This window comes from Brachyhypopomus gauderio, chromosome 6 (genome assembly GCF_052324685.1).
Source record: "Brachyhypopomus gauderio isolate BG-103 chromosome 6, BGAUD_0.2, whole genome shotgun sequence".
Lineage (NCBI taxonomy): Eukaryota > Metazoa > Chordata > Actinopteri > Gymnotiformes > Hypopomidae > Brachyhypopomus > Brachyhypopomus gauderio.
In genome coordinates this window covers 7,033,076-7,045,008 of record NC_135216.1, presented here as the reverse complement: position 1 = coordinate 7,045,008, position 11,933 = coordinate 7,033,076, and the positions used below count along the sequence as shown (strand labels likewise).

Below are 11,933 nucleotides of genomic sequence, written 5' to 3'. Positions count from 1 at the left end.
ACTGTGCTCTTTATTAAGTACACCAATCTTATAGATGTGATTTTATAAATGTCCAGTTACAGTCAGTTTCAGTTTCAAACTCGTTCATCAGTGGTTAATGTCTGACTACAGGGCCACTGCTGTCTGGATATTTCCTGGGATGGTTGTGATATCTGAGCTAGTTAAAGTGTACTAGGCCCAGGAGTGTTACTGGAGTTTTACACGTATCACTAAAACTGTTGGGTTGAGTGGCGAGTCACCCGGTTTTAATGGAGGTTTATCAATCAATCACTCAAAATGTATTTATATAGCGCTTTTTACAACAGTTGTTGTTACAAAGCAGCTTTACAAGTGTCAGTCCTAGCCCCCAGTGTGCAAGTTAAGGGCGACAGTGGCAAGGAAAAACTCCCTAAGGGCATGAGGAAGAAACCTTGAGAGGAACCAAGACTCAGAGGGGAACCCATCCTCCTCTGGCCGACGCAGTTTACCCTGCAGATGACAAGACCTACACCTATTTATCATCCTTCTGGGGTTAAATGGTAGTTGCTTTTCATTGATCTCTTTATTTTAGTGTGTCAGTGGGTCACACATATCAATGCAAAAACCTTGTGCCTCACCTACTGGCTAATAGCAGCAAGTCCACGCTCTATGCTTGTCGGTCAGGACGTTTGCAACACAAAATAGCTGGCTGAAAGTTACAGTTTAAAAAATATAACTTCATATATTATGTCATTTTAGAGTTTAAACTTCTTTTAAAGTTTCCACCCTAGTGAACAGTGGTCCACGAATAGCATTCCTGTTGTCAGAAACTCTGCCAAAGGGCTATACAGACTGGAGTAAAGGATTATGTAATCCAAAAATCAGAAAAACATTTGCCCTAGGCTTGACTGCATACTGACTCAATATGTTACCAGTTTTACATCAGTCTTCACCTTTATGAAACGACTTTAAATCATATATTTTTCCTCACAGCAAATCATGGAAATGCAGAATTCTTTCATTGGAAAGTAATGGACTGGAGCCCCTGCCGGACATTCTTTAATAAGGACGTTCAAAGTCAAAAATATAATATAATAATATACTTGTTTGACAACTAAAACCATAAGGTGCACTATGCATCACACTGATTGATGTCTAATGACTTATCCCCATTTACTCCGCTGCTTTGAACTGCGCACGTCTAAATATGTATTATCAGACAGCGCCCTCTAGTGAGTGTATGAGTCAAGTACTTCACAAAAGACCAGAAACATTTCAAATATGTTAAAGATCGGAGGACTTTGGTTCTACGTGAAGCCACTGGCGTTGGCGAGGGGCACGCAAGGACACACTGGAATCTCGAACTGAGGAGAGGGAGATGGTAAATAAAAACATATAAAGATAAAAAAGGGAACAAAGACACTAATGAAAAACAGAAAATCTTCTGTTTGGGCCTCAACACTGCCCCTTGTGGCGGGGAACCAGACTTCATGAAGCCCCAATAAAAAGTGAATGCTAAGCACGTCTTTATTTTCGTGGCATTTCAGGTTTACACAAGTTAACTACTATAAAAAATGTAAAACACAAGACAGCTCTCACTTTTGCGCAAACGTACAATTGGAGGGATTGGGTCAGAGTGGAGACACTTGTTCGTTTACCAAACCTGAAATCGGTGTCAAGTGCTTCCGGAACAAAATGGCTGCCCCCATGCAGTTATACTGTTGGAAAGGCGATTACGGATTACCCTCTGTTGATGTCGACTCTTTAACTGTGCTGGTAAGAGTTACTGTTACATATAAATAAATATCTATCACCTCGATTGTGCAAATGTGCTTTGGAAAAAACCTATATGATCCGTGTCGCGTTTGTATGAGACGGAGGTGACCCGGGCGAGCTGGGTGAGAACAGCACACACCCCGTGGTTAGTCACTAACTAAAGCAAAAACGATTATGTATAGTGAATTAAGCACATATTCAGTATACAGTGTTTATAAAGGCCCGGTATGTTCTTTTAATATTGAACTTCGTTCAACGCTACCTAGATTAACTAGCGTAGCCAAGCAGCACATCCAACATGAACATGAGTCATTCTGCATGTCTGTGTAGTCATGATGGTGGGAGCAGGTTATATCAAATACACATCTTATAAATGTAAACATTGTTTTATAATGTTTTCAGCCTCACAGATTTTGTGAAAAAAATTGCATTTTTGTATGAAGACCTGAGAATTTTAACGTTAATAAATTACTGATTTGAATATCAGTTACTCTTGTAAGTGGGATATATCTTTTAAGAGCCTTATTAGGAGTGTTACTCATTATTTTTAGAAGCAGTGAGCTAGTCAGTAAGAGGGGATTGAGTGTCTGTTCAAACCGTCCTTTTATTGACTAACACACATGGAATGAGGTAGAGAGGACACACCGATGTGTGTTTCATATACAAGATGCAACACTCCCAGTGGTTCTTGTGTTCTGTGGGGATTATAGAAGCAACATCTCTACTGCCTTGTGATCTGCCCCAAGTAGTCCACTGAGCTCTGGGCCCAGGTCAAACAAGCAGTCTAAACCCAGAAGAACGTGGTCTTAAAAGGGAAGCTTCACTAAGAAATGATGGCCTGTGGTCTGAAGATTTTGGCATCGTGTGGTTTGTTCCTGCCACCCTTCTTCGTGTCTCCACTGTGAACCCCGTGAATGTTCTCAAAAGCAAGGCTGGGTTTCTGTGTATAGTGGTCTAATTTGCTGCCTTTTTGTCTAGTGTTAAAAGACTGAAGCAAAAACCCCCATTTCTGCAGATTATTACATGTCAACAGCTTTGCAACAAACTGTGTCATCCTTCGTTAAAATAACCTGTTGGGTTTCAATCAGTCGGCTGCCTTGTTGGAAGGAAGCTCTAAATGTCTCCCCGGTGCAGAGACCAGGTGCTGCTGCTCTGACTGTCCTGCTTAGCCAGCCTGGCGCCCTATCCTGCCAGGGTCCTTAAGGGACTCTTCTGTCTGTTTCTGTGGGCACAAGGCCTTCCTTTAACCAGATATTCCCTTTCTACTTTACTGAAAGCCTTTGGGCTCAGTCCCTACTGATTACAGTGTCTTCAGTGTAATGGCTGTTTGTTTTATCCCAGTTTCCTTTGAACACATGAAGGCTTTTGTCAGCGGTTATATTTACTGTTTGAACAAAGATAAGTGTCCACGATATCAGCACCCTTAAAAGAAGTGCAGTGTTGTTGGAGTTTAGAGGCCTGTTTGAGTTTGAATAGCTCTCCACTGGGGAGAGTCTCCATCTTGCTTAGAGTGAGTGAGGCAGGTGGTTAGTTAGCTATGACTACATACCAGATCAGTCTTAGAAGTATAATCATATATCTCCTGTATGATTTACTGCAGTATGATTACTCTCTTAATTGTTTGTAGACAACTGGCGTACTGTGTACTGGTGTTTGGATAATGAGAGTAGACCTGACCAGAGACTGTGTACTAAACCTGGACTACTTACTATTTACTGTTTCAAGTCGAGTGAGTTTAGTGGTCTTGAGTAGTTTCACCTCTGCTGTGCATAACTCGCGTAGTTCCTGTAACTGCACTGCTTTATTAGTGGAAGGTCTTTCATCAGACGTGAGAATGAATATATAATTGCTAAGGCTTTAAACCCATAGGGGGCGCTGTTCCTCACCATTTCATTAGGGAGCACACAGCCACCTTTCAGAAGAACTGTCCTGAAATGTCAATCAGCATTGCTGAACAATTGGATGTTTGAACCACAAAATGGTTCAGAGTGCATGCAGTGTCCTTTCCTGCTGGTTTATCAGACTGAAGCCTCGTCTGGGAGTCGGTCCTGGCTTTGAGAAACACTCTGGCCTTTAGTTTATTGTCCACCAACCAGGGAGAATGAATAGCCATCTTTGTACATTTAGGTGTTATTAAACGGGGGTTTGCAAAGCCTCTGCAGTTATATGGCATTCCAGCAAAACACAGGAAGGGTTTCGGTTCCCTAAACCACAAAGTGAGGCCTTCACAAAACTTTTTCCAGCTACTTCAGCGCCCCGAATGCCCACACACAAACAGGTGAGCTCAGAAGGTAGAAGGTGCCCTCCAGACTCCGGTGTCCACAGAGTACTCGCGGAATCACACTGTACCCTCATGCTACCCAAAACCTGTGCAGAATCTGCATTTCGCTAATCATACCAGTGTTTTTCTGTGAGGTTTTTTGAACCTGTGGTCTCTTCTGGTGTCTCCCTTACCAACAGATTTGAGGCGGTGCACGCCTTGCAGTCTTCTCATAGTTTTTCCTGTCATGTTCCCTCTCCTGTACTGAGGAGAATCCATGATGTAGTTTTTAAAAGCAGGCCGTTATGCTGTTTCTGTGAAATACGACTCTGTTAACTTGCCATAAAACTAGGGGGCATTTATGGTGTGTCCTGTATGTTCCCAGTGCTGGAGCCTAAATGAGTCCCAAACCACAGTGGAATTAACACCGGGGAAGCTCTCTGTTGGATGCTTTTTAATGGCAGACTAGTTTCCAGACTGGTTTAAAAACACTGGGTCTGTGCCTCAGAGAGACGACCTCAAATCTCATCGGGCTCCTCTTTCTCTCCACAACTTCCTCTGAGGAGGTTCGAAAGCTCAGGGGTGGTGCTCAACACCGTGTTCAGGCAGTTACGCTCAGCTCCTTCCATTACAGTCAAGTCTTCACACACACAAAACTCAAAGCAGTTCAGAATATTAAATCTCCTACCAGTCTCCACATAAAATCCTCTCAGATGGCGTCCTACACCAGCACACGCGAGGCCCATGCCGCAAATGGTGCTCACCGCGTCTGAGAAAAGTCTGCGAAATATCAGTCTCTCAACCCTGCCGTAATCCCAGACGGATCCAGCCAGGAGAGCTTCCGCGGTTTAATCCGGCCCTGCGCAGACGCGCGAGGCTGCTTTCGCACGCGAAGCGAGATGAGTCAGACACTGAGCCACTGTGCTGCGCTCACTCTCTCTGCTCCTCTCCCCAGGCCTACGCCAAGTTTGCGGGCGCCCCGCTCAAAGTTCACAAGATCGCCAACCCGTGGAGGAGCCCTACAGGTAGGAGCACCGCCCGCTACGGCTTCACCCTCCGCCCTTATGCCCCCCCGAGCCACAGTAATGGATATGCAGGGAAACACCTCCACCCCCTTTATCCAGGGAGAAAGTTAATGGAATCGCAGGGTCAGAGTGTAATAGGTCACTGGTCACCTGACAGTTGTTATATAAAGCTGTGAAAAAGATTTAGGGCCTTCAGCTCTGTGTGAAGGTGTGATATATGAGCTCTGGGTAGAGAAACCCCAGACCGTGTTCTGTGTGCTTACTCATTCATGAGCACGAAGTCAAGAAGCCAGGGGTCAAAGGGTCCAGCATTTCCTGACTCTGTTAACCCTTAAATCGTGTTTGTTTTTGTTCTCTAGTGGTGCCCACCTCTTCAGATTTGAAAATAGATTTTTGTAAAGTCATAAATATCTCTCTCAAATTCTCTATACATAATGAAATGTGCTATATGCAGTTTATATTATTCTATATGAGTTTATTCTCCAAATGCTTTGCAGAGGTCTCGAGAGGCACACTAAATGTTAATATGAACTTTGAAGGGAAAGAATCTTCAAGCTTTTCTTTTGACAGCCTCAGGTCTAAAGATACAGTGTTCCTGTAATGGTGGGTGAAGGCTGTGTGTGTTTCTCTCTCTAACAGGAATTCTGCCTGCATTACAGACCAGCGAGGAAGGGAGTATTTCCCAGCCCAATAAGATCATCATTCATCTCAGGAAACAGGTGAGGGACCTCCGAGTTCATCCTCGTCTGTCTTAAAATCGGTAACAGGTTAGAGGTCTCGCGCGCGCATACACGAACACACTGACACGTGCGTGTCAGGTGGCTAGTAAGCCCAAAGTCTTTAGTGGGACCCTTAGACTTAAAACATGAGATGCCATCTAGACGTGGGTCTCTACACTACCTGTGTTCTATAAAGTTGTGGAGATGAATGGGGAAAGTTTTTTTATCAGTTCATTATTTCTCAAATTCCAAATCCAAATAAATATATGATCTGACAGCATTGTCGTCTTTTTACTGAGTTGAACGTTATACTTTGTGCATGCCACACACATGAAAGGAAAGGCAAAGACAATGCAGTGACTCTTCTTGTCCAAGTTATACAGTGGTCAGAAAATGAAGACTCGCATATCTGTGGTGTTCTTTCCTCCGCTGCCCACAGACATCCTGATGTTTGTTTTGGTCTCTTCTATATTTATGGATGATCTGTGAAGGTCTTCCTGCCCCCAAAGTCTCTCAACAGCTCTATTAATTATATGAGCTCGGAAAACTATCTAAAATATATTTTTTATGGTATTCTTCTAAAATTCAGAAATGGGATCAAAGATGTAAAAAGATGCACAAATGTGTAGTTACACAAGATGGTTATGGAGCGATTTTAAATAAGAAAACCATAACATCTGGAAGAGTTTGAGACCGAGCGTGTGTCCTTCTAACAGACTTTAACACTTGTTCTCCTTAACGGGGCTGAAATTAAAGATTCGAAAAGATCTACCTCGGTAACCTCTAAAAAAAAAAAAAACTTTGGAATTTATTCCAGTTTTGTTCAGAGCCTCAGTAATTGCTCATGGATAAAGAGAGAGTGATTTGCTCATGGAGACTTTCCAGCCCACTGCTTTTATTTCTCAGCTTCACTTCACATCCACTCTTTTGGCTAAAAACAAGAATTTCTCCTGTGGTCACCAGTACAAAATGCATTGGCCTCCTCCAGTCTTTCATAATGGAGTAAAACATGCAGGTATCCGAAGCCCTCGGTGTTCATGTCCCACAGACGTTCTACCCAGGAACCGGCTGGTCAATCGGTTACCAATCAATTAACAGTCAATCGACTGTTGTTCCGGTAACAACCATTGATTACAAAATCCAGGACTGGATTTGGACTCCAGATTCAGATACCTGTGTAGACAGCGGACGTGCCACTGTACAACACTGTTGGCTCAAGGTAGGTGTGGGCTTTGGACCAGCAGTCGAGGCTGAGCTCTTCCTCTGAACGTGTGCTGTTCTGCAAGCATCTAGACTCCACCTTCTCTGCTGTGCTCCGCCCCTTTCTCAGGTGCTCCTGCCTCAACAACAGCCTTCTGGTTAAAGCCCAGTTTCTTATTGTGCTTAAACAACAGGATGGTTTTATGCATATATATATATTCCCTCTTCTTCTTCTGGGCTTTTTTCTGGATGGTTTTGATCCAGTTGCGCTCCTCTTTGATTCGTATTTTGTTTTGACGCACACAGCCCTGTTGTTTGCGCCTCACCTGCTGGGGTTACGGGGTCGTGCTCGGAGTTTTAAGAGCCAGGCGTTGTCGACGCCCTCTGTTCTTATTGGCTGGCTCGGTGGGCGTTGCGTTCAGCAGGGGATGGCCCGGAGGTGAAGGACACAGCTGTGTTCCAGGCTTGTGGTGGCGAGGGCTGTGTTTCCCTGCTGAGACTCCTCGCTGTCATGTGCTCGTACAGCTTCTTGGCACGCTGAGGTGGTGTCTGGCGGGGAAAGGTGCGTAGCGAGAGAACCATTAGCATAGCCTAAACAGGCCTGCGCTCGCGATCCCTGCTGTATAAACAGTTAGTCCACGCCGTCTCGCACCCACGGCGGGTTTGACGCTGCTCTTCTGCTCCGCACGGCCTGAGGTCACAGGGGTCACGGCCAGAGGTCAGTGGGAACAGCGGGCAGGAAGGCCCTGTGTGGTGGGCGCAGGAAAGTCCTCGCCGGTGTTCACCGTCTATTGTGTTTCAGAAATACAACGCAGACTATGACCTGTCGGCGAAGGAAGGCGCAGACACGCTGGCCTTCGTCTCCCTGCTGGAGGAGAAGCTGCTGCCAGCTCTGGTGAGGGGAACTGAGAGAGACGCTCATACACACACACACACACACACACACACCAACATACTTATAGGGATAGAGACACGCTCATATACACAAACACACACACATACTTATAGGGAGAGAGACACGCTCATATACACAAACACACACACATACTTATAGGGAGAGAGACACGCTCATATACACAAACACACACACATACTTATAGGGAGAGAGACACGCTCATATACACAAACACACACACATACTTATAGGGAGAGAGACACGCTCATATACACAAACACACACACACATACTTATAGGGAGAGAGACACGCTCATATACACAAACACACACACATACTTATAGGGAGAGAGACTGGTGGGGGGTATTTGTCGGCAGAATGAGTCATTAATTTTAGTAAATTGAATAAATTGAGCCAGCTTCACATTTTTCACTGATGGTACTAATCTTTTGAAATTCCCATTATCTTCACTTACATAGACTCATTTAATAGGTCCTCTTCTCTCTGCTATGTATCTGCTCACCACATACACACACACACACACACACACACACACACACACACCTACATGACTGAGGGGTTGCGGAGGAACACGCCGCACCTACAGGGTTGGGCATCCTTTCTGCTTTACACCGTTGGGCTGGGTCGTGCAGGACTGGCTAAGATGTGGTGGGCTCATAAAAGTTGGTGCGTTCTCACTGCGTGCCAGCTATGTTGGGCCGTAGAACACCCTGGAGGTCGGAGAACATTACTGAAGGAATGTTTAATAAATATCACGTTTCTAAAGCCCATAACGACTTGTAGCGTGAGTGCCTCTGCAGACCAGGGGAGGTCACCACGTGCAACAGCTGAAGGGCTCTGAGGATTCGGACGGCAGTGCGTTTGGATGGATGTTGTGTTGTTCTTGTTAGAAGCTGCTAAATTGGTGCCATTCCTCTAATTATTCTGTCAGACCTCTTCACACCACACACACACACACACACACGCTCACTTTAGGAGGGAGTGATGAAGAGCACTGAAGCCCATGTGTTTGTGCACATGTGGAGTGTGTGTGCGTGTGTGTGTACACACTGCTTGTTGTAACATGTGCCTTCAGGCTTTGTCAAAGCAACAGCTTCATGTGGTTAGGAGGATGGACTACTGACAAAGATGAGACACCTTGTGGAAAGTTACATAAACTCAGTTATGAGTGGAAACCGCGTTCAGACCGTCTTCTACACTTTGAGGCAAACCATGTGTTCCCTTTTATACTTTAGGACCACTTTTCTGCCTCTCCTGGTTTTAGAACGGTGTGTAATCCTGTGCGACTGCTCTGACCTCTCCGCTCCATCACAGGTGCGCTTTACGTTCCTTTAAAAGTCGCGTGACCTCTGTTGCCTCGCTCCTCACCCAGATTTACACGCTGTGGGTCGACGCCAAGAACTACGTGGAGGTGACCCGGCGCTGGTACGCGGAAAACCTCCCGTTCCCCCTTAACCTGGTGCTGCCCAACCGCATGCACGGCCAGCAGATGGAGCGGTTGCGGCTGGTTAGGGAGGACCCGGCGCTGGAGCTCGGTGAGCAGCTAGAGAAGGAGGTGAGAAAGGAGGAGGAGGAGGAGGAGGAGTGTGAGAGGACGCAGGCATGGCCAAGTGCTTAGCTCTACTCTGAGCCCAGAAAAGAGTTTTGGGTGGTGGGGGCATGGTGGACACTTGAAACTGGAGGTCACGATGAAACTGGACCAAGAGTCTAACTGGAAACATTGTTTTCTGAAGGTTCAGTGGTTAAAAAAAATTTCAGAAATGTTTTAAGACTCGCTTAAGTTTTACGGTTCTCCATCCCCAAAACAGCAGGAATTTGGTAATTTTGGCATTTGCTATAGCAACGTGTGGTGTCATCGACATTCTGTTGGGTTTGTAGGACCGACAGAGCATTCTGGATCGGGTATGCTGCGGTTCAAGATGACCCGGATCGTGCGTTTAGATCTTGACGTCTTTCTTTGAAACTCCCCGTTGATGTGTCCTACCACTTCACACAGCTCCTCAAAGTCCTAAACAATATTCTGTCACTGCTGTAGGGCTAAACGGTTGTTTTCAGAAGGGTTGAGTGATTGATTCTTTCTCGCACGACTTCCTTCCACAGCTCTACCAGGACGCTCTGGAGTGCATGACTCTCCTCTCACAGAGGCTCGGCTCACAGAAGTTCTTCTTTGGAGATTCGTAAGTTGCTGCAAAATCCGTGGACTTTAGTGAGCATGTAGTTCCTACAGCTCATTTGGTATGGCAGGTACACTTGGCAAAGCCAAGGTCATGGTTTGGATGGATGTAGTCATACTGATACGCGAGTAACTCTGGATGAGGATGCGTGTCAAATGACATAACCGCCTTTCTGCAGGCCGTCCGCGCTGGACGCGTACGTCTTTGGCCACCTGGCGCCCCTGTTGAAGATCAAGTTGCCCAACAGGAAGCTGCAGCAGCATCTCGGCTCCCTGGAGAACCTGCAACTCTTCTGCACCAACATCCTGGCACTTTACTTCCCCTCAGAGATCCGAGGTTTGGGAGCATTACGCAATCATAGCATGCAATGATTTTTGAACGGAATTTTGCTTTAAGGCTTCATTAAAAAATTCCTTGTATGAACTTGGGAGGAGATTTGTCTGGAACTTTCCATCCTATATTGTAGTTTTTTTCTGGAAGCTTCCACCTAATATTGTAGATTTTGTCCGGAAGATTCCATCCTATATTGTAACTACTGCTGTCTCGCTCTACCCCCCAACAGCCCCGGCCCATAAAGCGTCTACGCAGGCCGATGGTAACGACGTTGACGAGCCCCACAAGAGGTGGAACCAGGTCATGTCTGTACTGTTTGCTGCGGGGGCCATGCTAGGTTACGCCATCCTCACAGGCATCGTCAGTGTCCAGCGCACCCACCCGCAGCTCCAGGCATCCAGGCATGACGACGACGATGAAGACGGGGAGGAGGAAGAGGAGTAAAAAATGGAGATGGGCCAGTGGGTGACCAATGGGTGGACTGGCTGCTGACTGTGGGTGGCGGCCAGTTATTCAAAGATGGACTGTGCTTTTTGGACTTTCTAATTTAATCTCCCTGAGCTGCTGGATAAAGGAGTCTATGATCTTGTTTTAGCAGGCAAGCCCCATGGTGCTCGTGTGGGTTTTTTTGTTTTGTTTCTAATTTTTTCAAAATTGTTATTAATAAGTAGGATTATATCAAGATTGCATTGTTCATGTTTAAAACACTGTTGCCAATATTGTTGGTATCATATACCAGAACCTTTAATAAAAAAGTGCTTCTTAATTTGGAGCAAAGATCTGTATTTGTTTGTTTTTGTCTTTTCCCTTCACTTAGGCTTATGGAGTTTTCATTGAGGTCATTAAAAACATCTTTTGATAGATTTTTGCCTAGATCCATTTGATGCACAAAGGAAACAACTCACACTGCAAGATGGCTTATAAAGAGTCTCAAGTAAACTTTTTTTTTTTTTAAACAATGGAAATACTCTTTATTTATTGGCCAGATGCTGAAAGGAATTAGTTTTTTTTTTAACATGTTTAGAGTGACTTTCCTGCTATGACCATGTTTCTCCCTATGACTGTGTTTTATAGACACTCAGGAGAATGCCCTCCAGAACCCAACTTTTTAAATTTTATAAGTTGCATCAGGGTATTTGAGACAGAACAGCAGCAAATGGATAAATGTTTAAAATAGAAAATATTAAGTCCAAGTTTGCTCTACAGTAAGCACAAATGTGCTTAACTGAAACAGATGGGCAGAGCTTGTCTGAGCCTGCAATCAACCTCTGACCTCTTTTTGGCAAAAACACAACATCGAAGCCCTGTATGAAATGCGTAATATGTTATCATCTGGCCAACCTATATAAACATTATCCAATCCAAAGTACAGTTTGTCAGCCTGGTTCCATCCTTTATCCTCTAAATAGTGTCTTGGTTGTGTTTAAACGATCAAGGGAAGCGTTGCATGAGAACAGGTCAGGGAACTGGTGGTGAGATGGGCAGACTAAACATCTCATCAAATGATGAGTGTTTCTCTGTGTGTAAGACAGTGTGTGAACACGCCAGAGAAAATCTATCTGAAGTGAACT

General features: G+C 45.0%; 1 protein-coding gene across 1 annotated transcript; it reads left to right on the top strand.

Annotated features, from left to right (window-relative positions):
• Window positions 1-1,449: 1,449 nt before the first annotated feature.
• mtx1b (metaxin 1b) lies at window positions 1,450-11,147 on the top strand. The gene is made up of 8 exons (XM_077008378.1): window positions 1,450-1,734; window positions 4,950-5,019; window positions 5,659-5,738; window positions 7,741-7,833; window positions 9,228-9,410; window positions 9,956-10,032; window positions 10,208-10,365; window positions 10,592-11,147. The coding sequence occupies exons 1-8, from the start codon at window positions 1,471-1,473 to the stop codon at window positions 10,804-10,806; spliced, it is 1,140 nt and encodes a 379-aa protein (XP_076864493.1). The 5' UTR covers window positions 1,450-1,470; the 3' UTR covers window positions 10,807-11,147.
• Window positions 11,148-11,933: the final 786 nt, after the last annotated feature.